At 39.0% G+C, this 20,777-nt stretch overlaps 1 protein-coding gene across 1 annotated transcript in view; it reads left to right on the top strand.

The window, feature by feature from the left end:
- LOC137278407 (growth hormone secretagogue receptor type 1-like) overlaps nucleotides 1-17,895 on the top strand; it is a 159,322-nt gene extending 141,427 nt beyond the window's left edge. The window contains exon 5 of the mRNA XM_067810710.1: nucleotides 12,054-17,895. Coding sequence (XP_067666811.1) covers nucleotides 12,054-13,208 — 1,155 coding nt within the window. The 3' untranslated portion in view covers nucleotides 13,209-17,895. The remainder of the gene's footprint in view (nucleotides 1-12,053) is intronic.
- The last annotated feature ends 2,882 nt before the right edge of the window (nucleotides 17,896-20,777 follow it).

Genomic DNA, 20,777 nt, shown 5'->3' with positions numbered 1-20,777 from the left:
CCTCCCTTCTAACCAATAAGCTACGGGTCTCGTATAACGTACGGTATGGACTGGCTGCTAACCCTTTTGTAACTGCTTGAACGCTGTATTGATTCTCCCAGTCCGACTGGCGGTGGACGATGGTAAGCTGGACAGTCGGTTCCTCTCTGCCGTTGCTTGAGGACTCAGATGGTCTCTTGTGATGTATTTATTCCAGTGCCTCGCATTTACTCGCACTACTGATTTAGCATGATCAACTTGCTTTAGTGTGCTATATTGGGAACGATCTGAAGCAATTGCGTTGGTGATGCACGATACTTGTGATTGGCTGTTTTGACAAGTTGTAAGGTATGTACACTTCACAGGCTGCTGTGATACCTCAACTGCCTACATTTTATATTTGTTCTGATATGCTTGAAGTGAATTATATTGACCATTTCCTTGTAACCCAAGCTCATTAGTTTTGCTACAATGACGCTTGTCTGAATTCATTCTCCAGAGTACAAAACGCGATGACGATAATGATTTGAAACTTTTCACGCGCCATTCTCCTTCTTGCATGTTGAACAAGGTTAAATTCAACTTTAAAATGTACTGAAATCATTTCAATCAAACCGTGAAGATAGGTATTCTCTTACCTATTCATCATTTGCTGAATAAGTGAAATAAATGGATTTTGTCAGATCAGCTGTCCTCTGATTGCAATCCGATATGATGTATTCAATTCAAAATATCATATATCGATATTAATTTTGAGTGTTGGGATATTACAAATTCGATCGTGAGATGGATTCATCCTCCTTTAATGCTTTCATGCATCAAAATGTCTTGAATGTGCTTTTTTGTCTTGAAAATACAATCAATGAAGTATCCTAAAGTCAAATATAAAGTGATTTTGTCTTTTCATACTTTATATCATGCCATGCCGGCTGAAAAATCGGGAATAAGATTATTAAAGACGACCGATCCTTCACTCGTTAGTTTCATGTTTGAAAGTTTTCGTTTCCATTTTGATGCTGGATGGTGATAAGAAAGTATTTCATTAACAGCCACCACTACAATAAAGCATCATTTTCAAAACTAAGTCCCATACTTAACATGTTTGTTTAATCAGACCCGCCTTCAGTTAATTCCATCTTTATAGTTAATACTTTTATTTCTACTAACAAGGACAAAAAATATTCTAGATTTTAAATTGCCTTGTCTGAAAATATCTGAACTTTAGGAACATCAACAGCTCATCTCAAGCACTAACAAACCTTGGAGCAATTTCATCAGTGGTTTCAAAAGAAATAAGATAGAACTGTCCTGGCCGATTAAACTCAATTGCCTCCCACCACAAGAAGAGACGAATAACAAGAACCCGGCATTAATCAGCGAGGCACGTGTACTCTCGTTGAACAGCATAGAACTTCAGATTTCCTTTTTCGTCACGATTCCACCTGAAAAATTCCCAACTCAAAACATGTTGTTATACGCTGAGCCTTTCGCCTACACACTTGAAACAAGCATTTAGATATTCAGTGTTATACACCTAGGGAGAGACAGAATCAGTTTGTAGATTGAAATGATCAGCTTCTTTATTCTTTCTACGTGATGTTCTAGGGTAGATGCTAATACATTATTGAGCACGCCATTGAAGCTTCAGCTTCTAAAGATGTTGGCGGACATGACGAACGATTTTGTAATGGGCAGACATAATGTTCACTTTAAATATGTGCATATTCCTAGATTAATTATGCTTCCAACATCAACATAAATCAGTCTCATGTCCAGCAATGTGAACTGCTCCAGTGAAACATCATTAGACACGTGAACCAGTGACAGTAGCATATGACAATGGACGTTCCTCTACTACTTGGAGTCAAATTGCAAACTTCGTCTAGACATTGTAATTAGGTCTTTGTGTGAAATTCTGTACTTGGGTAATGATGAAGTTATAGGTCGATCTATATACCAAATTGTCTGAGTTGAGATGGAGGTAGATTCAGCTGGAGGTAGCTTTTCAGCTCAATTCCAGGGTACACCAGAAACGGCCATCACACCTCGTACAGAAGAGGTGAATCGAAATCAGGGTTTTGATGTGACAAGAAAATGGTTTAACCACATGGCTGACTCACTGTCCCGGTCTGATTTCCAAGACAAGCTAAAGGGTCCTTTTAAATGACTAAGCTGAAACACTGATAAATACGACTGGTCTGTCTCCAGTGTGCTGATAACTCAATAATGATTAGTAAAATGAAGCTATGTGAACTGCTTCATCACTCAAACCGCTGACGATATGGTGGCGTAACGAGCAGACCATTGACATTATGTCATTTTAATAATATGTTCACTTCTCTGTAAGGTTGATAGAGTTAAACATTTGTCTTCACTTTTTATGTAGATGAGAAAAAAACTAATGTATCACACAACACTCATAGTCCGCCACCTGATTGTTTGGTCAATGATTATTTAGAGACGTCACGCAAGAAAATGTTGTGTTCACATTGTAATGATGGGTGATAAAGTTGACCAGCACATAGCTTACCACTGTCACAGACGCTTGGTGTCTTTATTAATTTGTAGTCTTCTGTTCATTGCTATTTTGTGTTTTACCCGAAGTTGAATAAGTTTCGGCAGATAATATACACTCTTCAAAAAGAAACGTACAGGGCAGAAATAAAGACTTGTAACAAATGTATTTAAGAGGGCACAAGTCGACTGAGCTTGAACACAGGTGATGGAAATTCAAACAGGTGAGCATACGTATATTTGTCAGTGTCAGAATTAATTAAGTGTGGACACGGCAGACCGTTCCGTTCCGCACTTGGGGACACCATCCCTTGCGCAGCCAGATGAAGTCGCAAGATTTGGTCGATGAAGCGATTTGCTGCAAAATTGCCGTGCACCACCACTAGCTCTGACCTCCTCGTGCTGGACATGGGTACCCACGTGACTCCATCTAAACATATCTGTCCACTAAACGCACTTCAGCTAAAACGTTTGTTATGACATCGATAGACACGTTGTCTCCCACATCGTCGTTGCGGAGGGAAACGCGGTTCATCGCTGAACCAAAAGCGTTCCATGGCTTCAGGAGGTTCCATGAACCATCCAGATTAGTCTGTTTAAAGAAGGAGTGGTCACTCTTGGTGATCCTATTTTGGGACGACCTGAAGCGGTTTTTGTTGATGTCATAATCGAGATATAGTGATGTGGTGGAGGTTGAAGTGTCTTGTAGAGACAAACTGGGACTGTTTCCAAACGTCCAATGGTGAAATTTCGGTCTGCAGCATTTGATCTTAGCATTGTGTTTTCTTCGTTTACGTCGTGAATTTCGTATTGAAACGATGGATTTTATTCGTCCTCTTATAGTCGAGGTCTCCAGTATATGTCCCACATTGCACCTGCATTATGTGGGAAAACCTTTTCTACGGGCACCTTTCATGTAAAATCGGTTACAATTTTTTATGATAACCTTTTACAGACACATGTTATTATGTCTTTGCGCGTACTACACAACCGCGACACGATTCAAACATAGGAAGTGCGTTTCGAAATGAACTGATGGAAACGTCTATGCGTCATTTTTATTTTTTGTTTACTTTTTGAAAGTGTAGTTAATATCTGACGTAGACGTTTTGATATTCCACTGTAAGTTAGATGGTTTCACGTATCACTTTACGGGATATATGCAGATGCGTATCTGCATTCAGTAACTTGTTAATAAACCAAAATAAGATGCATGCAATTATACATTTTGTTTGAAACACAGACGTATTTAACAATAAGGAGCAAACTTCGATATGATGCAAATCCACCACGTTTAATGGGACGAAGGATGTTTCCTTCCAAGATCAACTCTACCACTGCATGTGCAAGCTCTTCTGGGCTGTAACGTGGCTTTGTATTAATCTAAAGATAGCATCTACTTTGCCAGAAGTCTATCTGTCACGGTCTTATTCACTTAGAACATCGGCCCGTTAATAGATTCAACAAATACGAATTAAGGTCACTTCAGGTGGCGCGTATTCACTGAGTTTCAATCTGCACTTGTACCACACAATGCTTTGCGGGAGGTCAACTCTTTCAACAAGCAAGTACACATGTGTATTCAGGTTTTAAAATTCATTTAATCAAATTAAGACTCTTTGAGATGAAAAAAACCATTCATGCACCGTAGACCACGGTACCACTTTATGTACATAGCGAATAACAGAATTGGAGCCCCTATGAAGAGGAGTGAGAGAGGAAGCCATGTTTACCGATGGTGCCCTTCGTCGACTTCCGACTGAATGTCAACACACACAAATGGGAGTCATAATTGTAGACAGTGTTGGCTAAACGATTCCATTACCCATATACTAGGAGGCTGTATTTACTGGTCTCTAGAAATCACATATCATAAATCAAAGTGTTGTTATCATAACGTCTGCAATGTAAATATCCTTTACTTGTATATACAAGGAATATTATTTGAACCAGTGGATGAATTTAAGCAGCCATTAACTTTCACTTCCAAAATAAAATAAATACTTACTCTGAATTGTTTGGATTTTTAGGGGCTATTACGTTAGACGTAATGTTTAGAATTGTAGGAACCCTAAGTTAACATAGGATATGACCGAGTTAGTGAGTGAGTTTAGTTTTACGCACCATTTAGAAATGCTCTAGCAACATTGCAGCAGGGAACCGCGCAATTTGGCTTCCCACATTGTAGCCATGTGGGGAATCTAACCCGGGTCTTCACTGTGACGAGTGAACGCCTTAACCACTAGACTACCCAACCGCCCGTCATATGTACAGGGCATATTGCTGCCTAAGCTTGAAGGATTATGTTCTCTCTTAGATTAGCACCATTTGTGTTGATCTTACGTAACTATACAGGAAGATGTCAAACCTTACATACATACATACATACACACACACACACACACACACACACACACACACACACACACACACACATACCTACATACCTACATACATACATACATACATACATACATACATACATACATACATACATACATACATACAAAATCACCATGTAATTTTATACATAACCCACAAGTTAATTGCTGCAGACTATACACCCGAACACCCGAAAATTGGATTTGACCATAAATTTGTTACTAGGATGAAAACAGTCGGTTGTTACAAGTATTCATTGCCAGGATGCATGTCACATCACCTTGGGAACCATATCAAATACGTCACCATCGATTAATTATATACTGAGAGAAAAAATAAAGGAACAAGTAAGATGCACGTATTCCTTTAATATTTTACAGTTTTCATCACCAGCTTTGAACAGTGCTGGCGGAGGAAATCTGAGTAAAAATACATGCCAGGAAGTAGTGTTCCCTTATATTTTTGTCCATTTTAGCCCTCATCAAAACAAACACAGATGTATACTTTCTTTCTTCCAATAGTGTATGTTACGCTTAACAAAGGTGCAGTTTATATTATTGTAGAGTCGTAAATCCGTACTTATACCATTTCAATTAAGCTCAATAAGAGCGTGGTGAACGGTATTCATGTTAAGCCTTAAGCCAGGGTATGCTAACAATAGGTCTCTCCTCGTCCTCCGATCAACACTGTTTGCAGTCGCTATGGATCGACTACTTGTAACCCATCTGTCTAGGAAGTAATATGGGTGTACATCGTCCTCGGTCGCAGTCTTCTGAATCCTTTTTACACTGACAGGTGTCACAGCCCTTTTTAAGGTATGGCAACATTCTGTCAATGCCAAGTATTTACACCGTCGATTGAGAACACAACACTTACCGTCGTAGGCGATGTAATGACAATCGGCTCATGTGATAGTGTTCGAGCTGATGTATATGGATAGTCTAGCCTATATCCATTACTTTTATTGACCCAGGGATTGGTCGACAATATTGGATAAGACTCCAGTCCATTATGATGGCAATATTTGTAAAGCTCGAGTCGCGAATTTTCTACAGTTCCAAGATCAGGCATTTCATTTTGAGACATAGACATGAAGGACTATGTATTGTACGTTCACTTCTCAGAAGTGGTTTGGATAATTTAAACATAACCGAACTACTTTCATTTCGTATTGAACGCGAAATGGCTGACTCACTCACCCGCATTTCCATCCTACGAACATTTTGAGTATCATGATTATTGAGATACGCTGTATTGTGTGAGAACATTATTCGGCATATAACGGCGACCTCTACACATTGTTAATCGCTTCATGACCAGGCAATTCAGTGACTGACACCACCATCTCCGTTCCACACAGGGTGGGTAACTCAATTTGACCAAAGCCACTAAGTCATCCACATCCACCCCATCGACTAGGTCGCAAGCACTGGTCGATAGCACGTATTCTGAGCAGGATGTCTTTGGGATCAATTATCAAAGAGCTTCTTATATTGATAGTCTTTGTTTTTCATATGCAGTGATGTTTCGACATAAAATGTTGCTATTTTCGCCATGCGTTGTTTTACTAAAATGCAGTTCAATGGAGAATAAAGATAATTTTGTTTTTGTCGACCTGACACATCTAGCACTATCCCATTACACCTAATGCGGGCAATTATTCACCAGTCATAATTATTGAACTACTCCCTGATGTAGGTCAGCGGTCACGCAGCTGTCCACAACCATATTTGCATAAATGCGAGGTCAGTGCACTTTAGTGTTATCACCAATTGAACAGGTTACATACACATGTGAGATGTGGTTTTGTTGCAGTGTCTGGACAAAATATACGCAACAGCTTGACAATCAAATCCCCGTGTTTGTAGAGAGGCGATCTGGTATTAAAACAAGGTAACCTACATGTAGCTACTTGCCTGTGGATATACCCTAGTGGATAGCTTCACAGGAACGTCTGGTCCAGATTCGACTACAGACATGTTGCATGACTGACATATTGTATACCTACTCGACACTCATTTATTTGCACAATGAACATACTTGCCATTATTGAACATGAAAGTAAGTTGAACTGTCAAGAGGTAATTTGTCAAAAAAGTTCAGAGTTTGACAAGAAGGATCACAAAAAATGTTTATTCAATGAATGGTTTGTTTTGCAAGGTAAGTGTAATCGAAATATGCTACTCAAGTACTCAGACAAACGGAGTTTAAGGGGTTTCCTTTTGGCTTCCAGCATATTACTCAATTAATATACAACCTGCACAAAACCCCATGATATACCAATAATCCTATACCGGTCCTATCAAATGTTCTTTTGATGCATTATGGTCAGATGTTAGTTTTAGTTTCCACCAAATTCCTCAATTCCGAAGCAAAACTGCGCAAATTCCCATCGTGTAGTGATAATCTTATACGGACCATGCGAAATGTCATGTTCTATTATTGTTTTAGTAGTTTCTATGTTTATGTGGATTTGTAAAACAGACCAGTTACTTTTTCGAGATATTACGCTCGGACATCTGATAATGCGGCCATCAGATGTTGATTAGAAAGGTTAGTCTATGCTCATGGTGTATGTCCGAAACGGTAAACCATCACAAAGTGTTGTTCCTTCCGGCAAGGTTTCAGTGTGATCCGCCCCATCGTCGGAGAAGCAAATAATATTTATTTTACCACGAGCGAGATCCGTCACGAAACCACATATAGTACAAAAACAGGACAGAAAGGCTCCAGCGGGTATTTTTTCTATCCAGGGAGATACTAATTGATATCCTAAAAGTTTCTTTTTTCGTCTGTGCCTTCTAAGATATATTTCTAATGGTGTGTGCATTTGGGTCTACCATTGTACACATTCCTTTGATGTTCGTGGGCGTCACAATCGCAATGGCTTCTTGCTCTCTGAACCAATCATTAAATTCCAATTTGTTATTGTTTCATCGCTGCAAACAACATTGCTGATTCTTGCATAGAATGGTTCCCACAACTTCCCATGTGTCCATTTATGCTTTAATTCTGTTTCTGTGTCATATATACCTTCAAAAGATTTCCAGTTTGGCTGACGAAATATTTATATCGTCACATAAATACAACACACGCCGCACAATCAAGCAAAATAACGTTATCCAAACCCTTATACATAAAACAGAACAAATCAGATGCATTCTTTATTTCTGTACAAAATTTTGCTTATAAATAAAGTTCCGTTGTTTCTACCTAGGTAAATGACAATCCAGTTTAACATCTTTGTAACAAACTAATTTCCCAATGAAGATCATATTTGTAACAATACGCGATCTGGTTGATGGTATTTATGCCGTAATGCTCAAATAAACAGGTTTCGCTGGTATAGACTAATATGTAATTTTATAAAAGAGGATACGACAACGCAAATGACTATCTAATTTTAAATATCCCTGCAAACCGAAGACGTTTGGTGTAAAGGGCAAAGCAGATTGCCCACGAATGTGAACCGGCAATATTTGAGTCACATCAATTAGTTTTGACATGATCCACTGATTGTGCGATTGATCCGGAATTTGCCCTCATTATGATCTTGTGATATATATAATCGCTGTATCTGTGTTGGCACATTTCACCAACTAATGTTTGAAATGACCTTTCCTGTGGCAAGAACACATGCAGCTTCAGGTGATGCCGGAACACTGGCCAAATGTCCAGAATCTGTCAGATATTATGGTCTGTTTTGCCGCTGTTCTCCTTGTGTGACGAAATCAAAGAACTCATACACCAGCTTGCACCAGAAATGAGACGACAGTTGGTCTGTGTTGCGTAATCTGTTTGTCAGTCATCCGTCCCCTGTAGACTCTATAGGCTCCTGTACAATGGCATTTCATCTCGAGGGACTAACAAGTGTCACATAACGGATGGTGTTCAAATGTTTTTATTTAAAAAATGCAAATGTAAGACGTTATGGCAAAAAACGACCCGAAAAAGGTTTCACCTATGCATGAATTAACAATGAATTACAACAGGCGATTGTTTGACATTAGGGAAACTGGGTAACGTTCAAACACATACATGAATTTCTGTTCCAGTATTATTCGGTTGAAATCTGTGTTAGCGGTCCCCGTCAAATGCCCTCACGTATTTTAAGACAATGAATATATACTCGGTCAAGTGGAGACCAGACAAGCCAGTGATTCGTATAATGTGCACTCATAGAGGATAATCGCCTCCTACGGTCAGAGCACATGATAGTTAACTGACACCAAACGGTATTCCAATTAAACACCGCATAATTAGAGATCTGAGATACACATGCAAGCGTGGCACACTTATATTAGCAATATAACGAAATAGAATTCATATTTCATTATTCAAGGTTCTCTTGGATGAAGTATACCCTGCGTCACATTGTGATATCATCCCAGATTTAGTTATCTGACACATCGTTGTAGTACAAAAGTTTTGTTCAAAGACGAGTTAAACCCATATACATTTTCACCGACGGTGTAATGCAGCACTTCGGACAAGAAATCTCTCTGCTAAACGTGCACTTCAAACAATAGTTCCCTTCTCTAAACACAAAAGGTTGACTCTACAGGCTTTAATTGAATGCCAGCGTTTCAACGGCAACTCATCCATATATCCTTGATTGAATTAACACATCGATAACGCAGGGATGCAAGTAAGTGGATTTAGACACCCTATCATCATTTATACATTACATCAGCAGATATCGTACATTTAATAGTTACACATTACCCATGAGTAATGGTGTAGTGAACTTTACATTCGACTACAAGAAAAGCAAGATAACCCAGACGCAAGATTACATTATCACATTGGCCAACATCTAGGATCTATGCGAGCGTTTGCTTTCTGTATTATTTAATAAGGGGAAAGGACGTCATCATATTCACTGAAATATTTGACGAGAACGAACCGTAGGGAGAAGCGAATCTAGAATAGACTTCACGTCACAACTTCCGACCTCAGGGTCCTTCATACGACCTTTCCTTTGACACCTTGTAGGCAGCTGTATGTCCGGCAGGGCCACACGTCACATGTCCTCTATCTGAAAGCATTGTCTGTCTGACCGCTGGTCACCTTGTTGGACGAAATCACGCAAATATCTGGCTTCGTCCTTTGGGAGAGATAACAGCATAATGACATTGTAAGCTTAAACCCTGCCCACCAGTAATTGTATAAGAAATTCTCTTGATACATATTTTGTTTACAAATGATGTCTTCTATGGTACGCTGCTAAGGTTTTGATTTCATGTTCCAATGTTCCAAATATAATGTTTAAAGAAATGGAAGTGGTCAGACTTAGATAGAGCCAATGCTAATTGCGAAATTTGAATGTATGACCTTATACGGGAAGTACCAACAATACAAGCTATACATAAGCCAGAATGAATGAAATAACCTTTTGATAACTTCTTAATATAGCTGAAAGTCAGCTACATTGTATGTTGCATGGTGAATGTTGCACTTTGCTGTTAATGATCAAACATATTCTATACTTCATCAAATTAAAACTTATCACATTACACATGGGGAGCGGCGCTGTGTGATTCTGGAAGTACTGGGTTCATGGTTAGAATTGGTCTAGCAGTCTATCCTTCTCGTAAAAGGAGCGGTGTGGTGGCCTAGTGGGTGTCACGCCGAAGATCCGCGCTCGATTCTTCACATGTGTGGAGTCCATTTCTGGTGTTCCCCGCAGTGATGTTGCCGGAATATTGCTAACAAGCAAACTTAAATAAAACCATACTCTAACACAATTACGCTTTGTTCGTGAATCTTTGCTCACAATATATGTCATTAGTGTGTTAGCAATATCTGGTACCTAACATAATGTATCCTCGACAGGATAACACACCGTACAATGGATTTCCTCCATCAGAATTAATAATCACCTACTCTTCCACACTATCATCAAAAACAATTTTCCACTTTTCTCAACAGATCTTTCAGAAGAGATTGACATTTCGTAGCCTTGACTTATCCTAAACTCCACTTATACACCTCAGTTGGTAAATTTATCAGAGTCGTCCAATTAGTTTTCTTGTCCGTACGAGCTTTGTTGTCTGGAGAAGACTAGTGTCAAATCCTGTCTGTGTCATACCAGTGTAGACAGATATATCCTACCGACATATGGACGGCCTGTTTCATCCGACAGCCATCACCAACGTCTCGATCGAACGTCTGTAGACTATATGTTGTCACGAGTGAAGTATGTATGTATGAGACGAATACAGATCGTTTTCATTTTGTAAAGAGCAAAATGGTATTCACAAATAACACTTCAAAGAGCGAATTAAGGGTGTTGTCTGCTTGTGAAAACGGAAAATTTCTTATTACCGCGAACAAAATTAATATATTACACCTAAAGAATAGTAACGTAAAACACATCAAGTATTGTAGCCAGGACAAATATCCACAAGAAGCATCGTTGATTTGTTTAAAATACCAAGAACTTCTTGAAAATAACTTATAGGGTTTATGCAAATGTGTCTATATGATGTAATGTGAAAAATACACGTGTCTGGATGTTGAACATACAATTTTATATTATACTCGTAGATTTTTCTAGTTTCAATCTTTTTCTGTGAATAGTGCATTCACATACTTCCTTTATTTTATTCACTTTTTGTCGCCATGGCACTTCTGCCAACCGCCATGTACTGACTCGCCGGCATATCGGACTCAGCTCTGATGGTCCGATCAAAATACAGGATTCTATAATTCTATAACAGTTTTGTTATATACTCTTTAAAATAAGTAGGGAAAATGGTCTACACTGATTTATCGACCTGCCTGAAAAACATCAAGATTCATAATGACACCCCATGCACGTGTAGGAGGCTCCCACGTGTTTCCCATGCATTGTGTTTGCGTGTGGTGATAACGTGAAATGATGCTGCACACACAAAATGAATGTCATTGTAACGTTCCTCAATGGGTTTTCTTTCTACCAGACATCAAAGTTCAGATTTTCCTACTTTTTTGGAGAGTATACTTAGGAATGCTAGTTATCGGTCACTGGCATTTCGACTCTACAGTGCTTCACCTGGCATGAGATGCCCCATAACTACCACAGACGTGGCATTTCAGATGGTATTTTATAGGTAGGAACGTAATTATGATCTGGACAAATGATGTTGAGATACCAAAAGATAAATAAAATAATAATAGATCCTTAATTGTTTCAGGAGATGACTAACAACACAACAGATTCCCCGGCAGAGTTCGGAAGCATAGTGTTCCAGAGATATAGCACTGCTGAACTCCTTGAAACCTTCGCCCCGCTTGGGCCATTGTCAGAAAAGTTTATCCCCCCTTTGTGGTATGCTATTGGTTTTGTGTGTAATCCAGCGTCTGCGGTGATATGGCTTGGGCGTCGTATGAGGCGAAACAACTCTTCAGCCATCTACCTTGGAGCACTATCTATTTCGGACTTAATATTCTTGTTTCTGCATCTACTGTACACTCTCCACGTAGCGTGGGGCTATCGGACGTATAACACCTCCGCGGCCTCATGCGGGATCTTCATGTTCCTTTACTATACACCACAGTACCTGAGCACCCTATTGGTTCTTGGATTTACAGTCGAGAGGTATGTAGCTGTGTGTCATCCTTTTCAAAAGGAGAAGTGGTGCACTGTCAGACGTGCTTGTGCCATAGTTTGTGTTTTGTTATTTTTCTCTGCGGCTGTAGCGTCGGCTCAGATATATATTTGGACATATGCTCCCGAACATGGCGCTTGCAACTACCGGGAAGCTGCTATAGAAGGTCAAGACTCCAGCTTCGTGAACATATGGAGTTGGGTTTCCGAACTGCTGATATTTGGAGCAATTCCACTCATTGTGTTGTGCTTTAACGCCCTTGTGTTAAAAGAAATTTGTAAATTAGCCAAAAATGGTGTGGTTTCTCGCCAAAGTGGAAGTGCAAGCACAACAGCTTCAACGGTGACTTTGCTCTCTGTGTCATTCTTCTTAATCATTACCCAGCTGACTGCGACCATAGTGGTCTGCTTGCAGACGCTCTTCCCGCACGGCCATATCGTCATGACTGACGACGAAATTCGAGAAGACCCAACGTGGAGTAAAACGTTCAGCTATCTGGAAAGTAGGAAAATTATTGAGTGTCTGTGTCTGTCGCATTACGCTCTGTATTTCGCCATATACTGTCTCACTGGAAAACACTTCAGAAAAGAGGTGTTATATATGTTAACGTGTTGCGGGCGTTTTCGTGCCTTTCAGGACTCAATTTCGAGAAAGCACAATGGCGAGAAATATTCCATGGTATCCAGTAATGGCCACCTCATGTCCGAGACGTGTACAACCACGTTCACAACTAACTTTTGAGCGGCCATGGCTCACTGACAATGTCGATGACACGTATTTCAAAGGTTTTGAGATGGTCAGTTTAGACCCTGAACGCCCCAGAGATTAGATCGAAGCAACTACACAGAATGTGTGTATTCGTTTGCGGTTGGATAATTAGACCGAACGTGGATTTCTGGACGCAACAGATGCACTTCGTTAACGCCATGTCCTCGTTACATTGGAGAACTACGAAATGCTGATATTAGAAAATTTGATTCGGCAAGAACCGACGGTTTGCATGATATTTTGAAGTAGAGACGTCCGAGTTAACGAGGACAGGTGCACCTGTGTATTATTATACGCTATAAACATTTAAGTACTACTAGGTATTTATTTACTGACCACTACTCAAACATGATTATAAACTGCCATATAGGATAAAGGTGCATTGTTACCATGGCTAAACTGAAACACAAATGTCTTATGGAAGAATGGTCATGATGAACCGGACACAGGTATCACAGTTGTGTCATGAACTGTTAGCTTGAAATATGTCAAGGTGTAAGATGTAAAGATGCGGGTTTGGTCTTCAGTAAGCCATGCTTGTCGTAAGTGACGGCTAACGGAATCGAGTGGTCAGGATGACTGGGTTGACACATGTCATCGTATCCCAATTGCGTAGATTGATGTTCATGCTGTTGATCCCTGTACTTTTCATGTCGTAATGTCCGTGACAAATTGTAACACGCAATGAAACCGAGTAGCACTTCAGTGTACAGTGCTCTTGAAATGCCATAGAGGTCCAAAAGAGAAGGTATACGTTAGTTCAACAACGAAACAGATGACTTTATGGGGTCATGTGTGCAGACAGTGCACTGTAAAGCAGTCAAAAACTATTAACACTGGAATATTCTTACATGATACTGAAATGATGCAGGATATTTATATAGCGCACATATCCACGCACTTGTGCATGCACAAGACGCTGACTACTACTCAATTACTCAATAGCTTTTTACCGCTGGTCGGAGCTCTCATAATGTATATGTCGGATAAGCCATAAGGCTTATCTGACATTCATTTCGACACTCGTCACCCATTTGATTTTGTAACTATTCCAAGCAAAGTAATTATCAGATTCTGTTGCTTTGCAAAAATGTAATTCATCACAGTCAATGTCTTGGTTGATCTCAATATGTACGTACTTGGCAATTGAAAAAATATTGCCAATGCTATTACTATATACATTAGAACACATGAAGATACGTAACATTTCCTTATGTAGAAGGAGGTTAAAGAACAATACCGGTAATGAGTGCAATGCCGTAACTTTCTATTACAAGTGCCGGTTTTATGTTGGTCTTCCGTGATTACATTATGTCACAGAGTTACTATTACGTTCCCATTGTAATGTCGATTGTCCGTTAATCCTTAGCACACATCCATCAATGTCTGACAGAAAATGTAAAGCAAGAGGACAAATATAATAACTCATACGTTTCACAATTTCATTTGCTATATTAACGTGAAGGGTGTCCATATAAAATCATGTACCTCTGTATGTATATTAGACAGATTCTACCTGTGGTGTATGATGGTCAAATGACCGACATGAAGAAAGTATTTATTTCGATATTCAAAACTAGTAGAGTAATAGGTTATGGGTGTACTCCATATGAAATATGCTTCTCATGACTTGTGATTTCTTTCCACTGATGTTTTAACTTCAGCATATACCAGGGAATATGGATTACCTGTGAAGTAAGTTCTGAGCCTTAGGGGACATGTTCGCTATCGCTTTACAAGGGTCGGATGATCTGTAGGTCTTTAATTTGTAGATCTTATTTGTTTCCGTGTATCACCCATTTTATACTGTTTGTGAAATGTAGAAACACATGGGTTTCCTGTGTCTCAATTAGAGGCTTCGTAAACAAAGAAAGCAATCGAAGAAGAGGAACAAAACTACGAAGTTGTAAGGAGATTAATTGGTATTCTGCAATGCGATCATTGGACGTGATGATAAGTCATATGCTCATCGAAATACAGAATGCTCAGAGAGAATGTCTACAAAAAAATCAATATTTTCATTGGTATCGGTGAACCTAGTGGTACTGTTTAACAATAGTAAATATGAGTTCTGAGTGGACATGTTGCACAACTTTAATATATAACGAGGTGTTGTAAAAGCATTGTTCATTTTTTACATCAGGAAACTATATTTGCAATTATTACTGGTATGTTATTACTATACCACACTGTCAAAACTGTAACTGTTTCTAGAAGGACGATTCGTAATAGATAGAAATAGAACGTCAAAATTTAAATCTTGAGTCATAAAGGTCCAGAAACTTTCCGTACTGTGGTCACTTCCTGACAAGGAATTTGACAAAAATACACATGCATTTCTTATGAATATATGCTGAGGATGAAAAAAAATGATCTTTATTTCTCAAAAACTGAAAATTAAAAACTCGCTTGGGCCGGCCTATAAGCGAGAATGGTTTGTTTCGGTCAAAATTCATGTTGTTGAGGTTGTAAAATATCGAAAATGTTTTAATAACTATTGTGACACAACATTCAACCCGTTTTGACTAAATTTGGCTCACTAAGGGGGAAGTACATTTGTCCCATGGGCGAGAATATTTCCCTTTACTCAAAATATATGTTTTTTCCCATGTTTTGGGGTTGTAGACGAATGAACATTTAATGTTAAGTCAGGAAGACAGTAGTGTCCATATGTGTCAAACCTTTTGGCATGGTGTTCTACCGGGACCATACAACAAAAATGAAGCATATTCTGTCAACCTGCTGCACCATACCCCAAGTTCACTGTAAGATCAGAGTGGTACATTTACACAAATTTCATCAATGCTTTTATTATATCTTCTTTTGTATTTTCACCTTCCCATTGTATAAACTGAAAACTACCTGATACCTGTGATAAACTGTATGTATTGTAAAGATTTTCTGATCATGTAACTGTCTTATGTTGATCTGTATTCATTTTGACACAAGCATCTCGGTGTTCCAAATATCATGAACATATACTCACGCAATATGTATAAGCATGTACCATGTGCTGCTGTTCACATGTACATGTCACATCTCTACAATATTCACAACTGCTTACCACATGTACCATGTCATGTTATTTAATATGTAGATTTCAGTGTTATACCATGTATATGCTATGATTATTTTCATACCTTTATGACGCCGTATTAATGAGTAAGACACTATATTTTGCTATGCTATATGACACATATCGGAACCCGTCATACTGTAACCGTCGTGCTCAACCTGTACATACAACATATTTCCTGTAAAATATTTCTATCGTCTTTGTGATGATTACGAAATGAAATTTAGACTGTAATGCAGACGTACATTGTTACGATGTTACAATGCTAGATTAATATTTATCAATTGTTTATCCATTGACTCTTGCCCATGTGTAAACGTCGTGTATGGTGCCATCCCTCCACCCCGACCTCCCCCACGTCCACTTGTCTTGATTTTAATTCATCCAATTACTAAACGGTTACCTACGATGAACTTTCCTCCGCTACGGCGTTAATATGCCTGTAGTTCACTGACATGATGGCTTTAAGAACACACGCACGTCCTAGCCACTTCCTGTAGTACTTAGACTGTGTAATTCCTATTGGAATCCATTTCTCGCAGCTGACCAGAAACAAACACACCATAACGTTCACCTCCAACAAAAAGAGTGAAGTATACAGGTGAATGAACACGGATACCAGATTTCCATCAAGACCACACATAGCGAATACACCTGCTATTGCCGTGTGCACGTTACATACGTTTTGTGTATCTGTGATGTAGACACACGTTAATGTAGATACATACTTTGACACGAATACCCTGACGTGAACGTCAGAATATTCACATCTTCTACCCATTCATCATAGACAGACACAAGAATATGATATAACATAAACTACTAGATACAAACCTAAGTGGCAAGATTGCTGCTTGCAATTCGGTTTGGCACTGCAACACACATGCGTATCGTCTTTCACTGCTCACAGAATGTGTGAAGGCAAAGTGATCATAACGATATTGCAGTCTGGAGGTACGTGTGCTTAATTTTAGTAAGCATGCTCCTACACTAAACATCGAGGATAACGTTGAGAACGTGGGGCTCCTTTCACAAAGCAACCTTTACTAAGGTTAGCCTTAACTCCCATTCTTTAACACTGCACTAAGGTTACCTGAGTCAAAGGTAACCTTAGTGCAATGTTAACAAATGGGAAAGAATATTAAAGGATGCTTTGTGAAAGGAGCCCAAGGTTGGGAAGTGTTACACTGTAAATAACGTCATCTGCTGAAACACTACAATAATAGTTGATGTATATATCAGAGTGATATTAATACCCACTGCGACAGTAGTGTAATTGTATCACCAGAATCGTAATAATGATTTTGCAGCTGTGTACGACATATAAATGAAAGTGGCAATAGCGGATACACTTTTTCACAGCGTATGCCCATACCAATTATCGACTTATCCTCCAGTCTGTTATCACTGTTAGAGTTATTAATCCAAATTGTGTTGACAGTGACGCTTGTGGTAACTGGTGGGTCTGTGAACGGTTTGTTAATTTTAAATCTTATTACTGGTTTACCTGTCACATTTAAGCTTACTTGAATCGTGTATTGTTTTTGTTGTCTGTTCTGAGGAAGGAACGTTGTCGAATTGGAATAAAACATGAACACTGAACTGGATATTGTGTTGTCTTTCCGATCAACTGGAAAGGTGTTAAACCGTCCGTACAGCTTCATCAACTTCAACTGAACATACAGGAGGGAAAATGCGTGACGTTCGGAAGCCTCACTGATACATCTCTTGTCGTGCTTTCCTTTTAGTTAATATTGGTGGACCGAGTTAGAATTTCGACAAAAAAATTCAAAAGGCGACATAAGAGATCGGGTGAGCAGGCTCAGTGACGGTTGATGAATTATGTTCCAGGTGCATAGATCGGTGCTCAGATATCAGTCACTGGATTTGTTGGTCCAGTCTCGACTAGTTACAGTCAGTTGATAACGCTGGGATATTCCTGTCTGCGGCGACAGTAACACAGACCAAGAAAATGCTTTTAAAATATTCTTTGATAAACCCTTCAATAATATGACTTGGTGTGAAGTTTTGAAGAATATGAATTTTGAACAAAAACTTTAGATTCTCCTTTCACTTCGAAAACTACCGTACTACCTTTTCAGTGAAATCTGAATGTAGATTTGATGTAATCTCTCATAACCATATATGAAAATGTTAATGTAATGAAGACAGATGTTAAAATGTGCACCAGTCTACATTTGCTGAGCGCCAAAGGTACCGGTTACACACAGAAGCAATACAAGCCCGTTACTGGTGTCCCCCAGCCTTGCTCGAGTACTGATGAAAGCTCACCCTCCCTCATTTAGAAAATCAATGCCGGCAAGATGCTTCAAGAAGATACACCCATAACACAATCAGACAGATATATAGTACAGTCGCCAGACACACGTTATCTGTATATACTTTTCTATCCCTTTTTGTCGGACAACTGAACATTTAGGAAAGTTAAATCGCTGTTTCAGAAACCAGAATGGGCGGATCAGATTTACATCACATCGTGACTACAGGCTAAATGAGGGATTAAATTTCTTGACACACATGTGTTTACCCAATGATCTGAAGTATCACTGATTATTAAACAGAAAAAAAAATATATCATTGATGTTTGTTGACGGTGTCGAGACTAAACGCAAAATCATGTCCATGATTATACCACTCGAGAAAGATGTCGTTAAACTCCAACATTCCATTCGTTTGAGAGTTGTATATCAATATCAAATTTGCATCTCCTCTTTGATGCTACTGCACTTCAATTGCAATCCCTGTTAAGTATGTGAGATGATGAAACAACATGCTACAGCTTTGTCTGGGATGAAGAGTCAACAATTTGACACGGGTTAAAAGGTTACTCCCCATCTCCAGACCTCTCTGAATTCGATTACACTTTTCATTATTAGTTAAGAATTTCGTCAGGTCCTTTAATATTGTTATAAACTGGAGGGGCATTCCGGTACACATATGACAGTACTGAACTTAAAAAATAAAGCATGTTTGATTGTCCTCTGTCATATCCCATTGGACGTGCTCTGTGGGCTTAATGCATACCAGCCATTTAAACTCCATTACGTTCTAGTTGTTTTAGCGTCGCGGTGATTAAGAGTTCTTCAACTTCATTTACCCTTTCATTCAACTGAGATCAAATGTTATGAAGACATGGATTCCGTTCATATATGTTGTTTGACATTCATTAGCTATTCCCTGTGGGAGGGATATATAAATATTGCTTCCAATGTTGCCAACTCTACATTCACAATAGCTGCAAACGTTATTTATATAAACCTACTCAGACATAATTACCAGTAATGTCAAATTTCGCTTCATGCTTGTGAAGTTCAATGCCTAATACCGTAAAAGAATACGTCTGTAAAGGTCAGTCTCGTTTTAATAATGTATGCAGGGAATAAATACAACCTATTCATGACAGATATAAAGGTCACCTGGCACATACATGAAAATGTGTAGTCGGAAACACTTTAAAACAAGACATCAGTATTTTTCACAAGATGTTGATGGTAGAGATTTGCTCAACATATAGTTTCATATCGTTAATTAACGTTTTATGTAAATCTTAATCTTTGATTCAGTGCATCACCTAGGATCAGTCTGGCTGGGAGGCCATGCACCTAGATGTTTACCCGTCACAAGGTTTCCGGAAAGATTAAACCCACTAATACGATGCTGAGATCATTTGTAAATAATACGTGGGTGGACGAGCAAGCATACAAACACCTTGCGTTGGAATCATATGAGGAAAAATGGATGTATGAAGTTATACATGACACCAACAACGTCTCCAATGTCGGTATGCAGACAGTTGATGTGAGAACAATCACTTTAAATGGATAGATTAGTCAGTGGTTAAACTCCCCGACACATGCGATAAAGAAAGTATTATCCCAAAGGTAAACTTGCAGTGTTTCAACAGAACCAAGGCCAATTCTGCTACGACCAAGGCAAGCACGCGTATGTGTATGCAAATGAATTCATTATAGGAAGCTGATATATTCAATGTTCGTTTTATTATGAAGTAAGAAAATTAGTATTTATGTGGATAAATATTCGTTGAAGTCAGAATAATAATTCTTAATAATACTGTATACCGCCCTAAATGTATCTGCTTAACTTACCTGTGAAGATCCAGCTTAGAATTGACCACCAGCAACCCATTCCTGTAGTAAAAGGCGACTAACGGATCTGGTTGCCAGGCTCGCTGACGTGATGGACACATGCAATCGCATTCCATTTGTGATGATCGGTCCTCATGATGTTCATCACTGGATTGTCTGGGACAGGCACAGTTATTCACAGTCACATAGCTGGTATATTGTGGCGTTAAACAACAAACCGGCTAACCAAATAACTACTATTTCACAGAAGACTTTTTCGAAATGAAGAACGATGCACATTAATTGCTGCTAGCATCTTTCAAGTTTTGTACAAATGGAGAAAAAAAACTTTGCTTATGA

The sequence above is a fragment of the Haliotis asinina genome, chromosome 3, assembly GCF_037392515.1.
Source record: "Haliotis asinina isolate JCU_RB_2024 chromosome 3, JCU_Hal_asi_v2, whole genome shotgun sequence".
Taxonomy (NCBI): domain Eukaryota; kingdom Metazoa; phylum Mollusca; class Gastropoda; order Lepetellida; family Haliotidae; genus Haliotis; species Haliotis asinina.
This window is presented reverse-complemented; position numbering and strand designations above follow the sequence as displayed.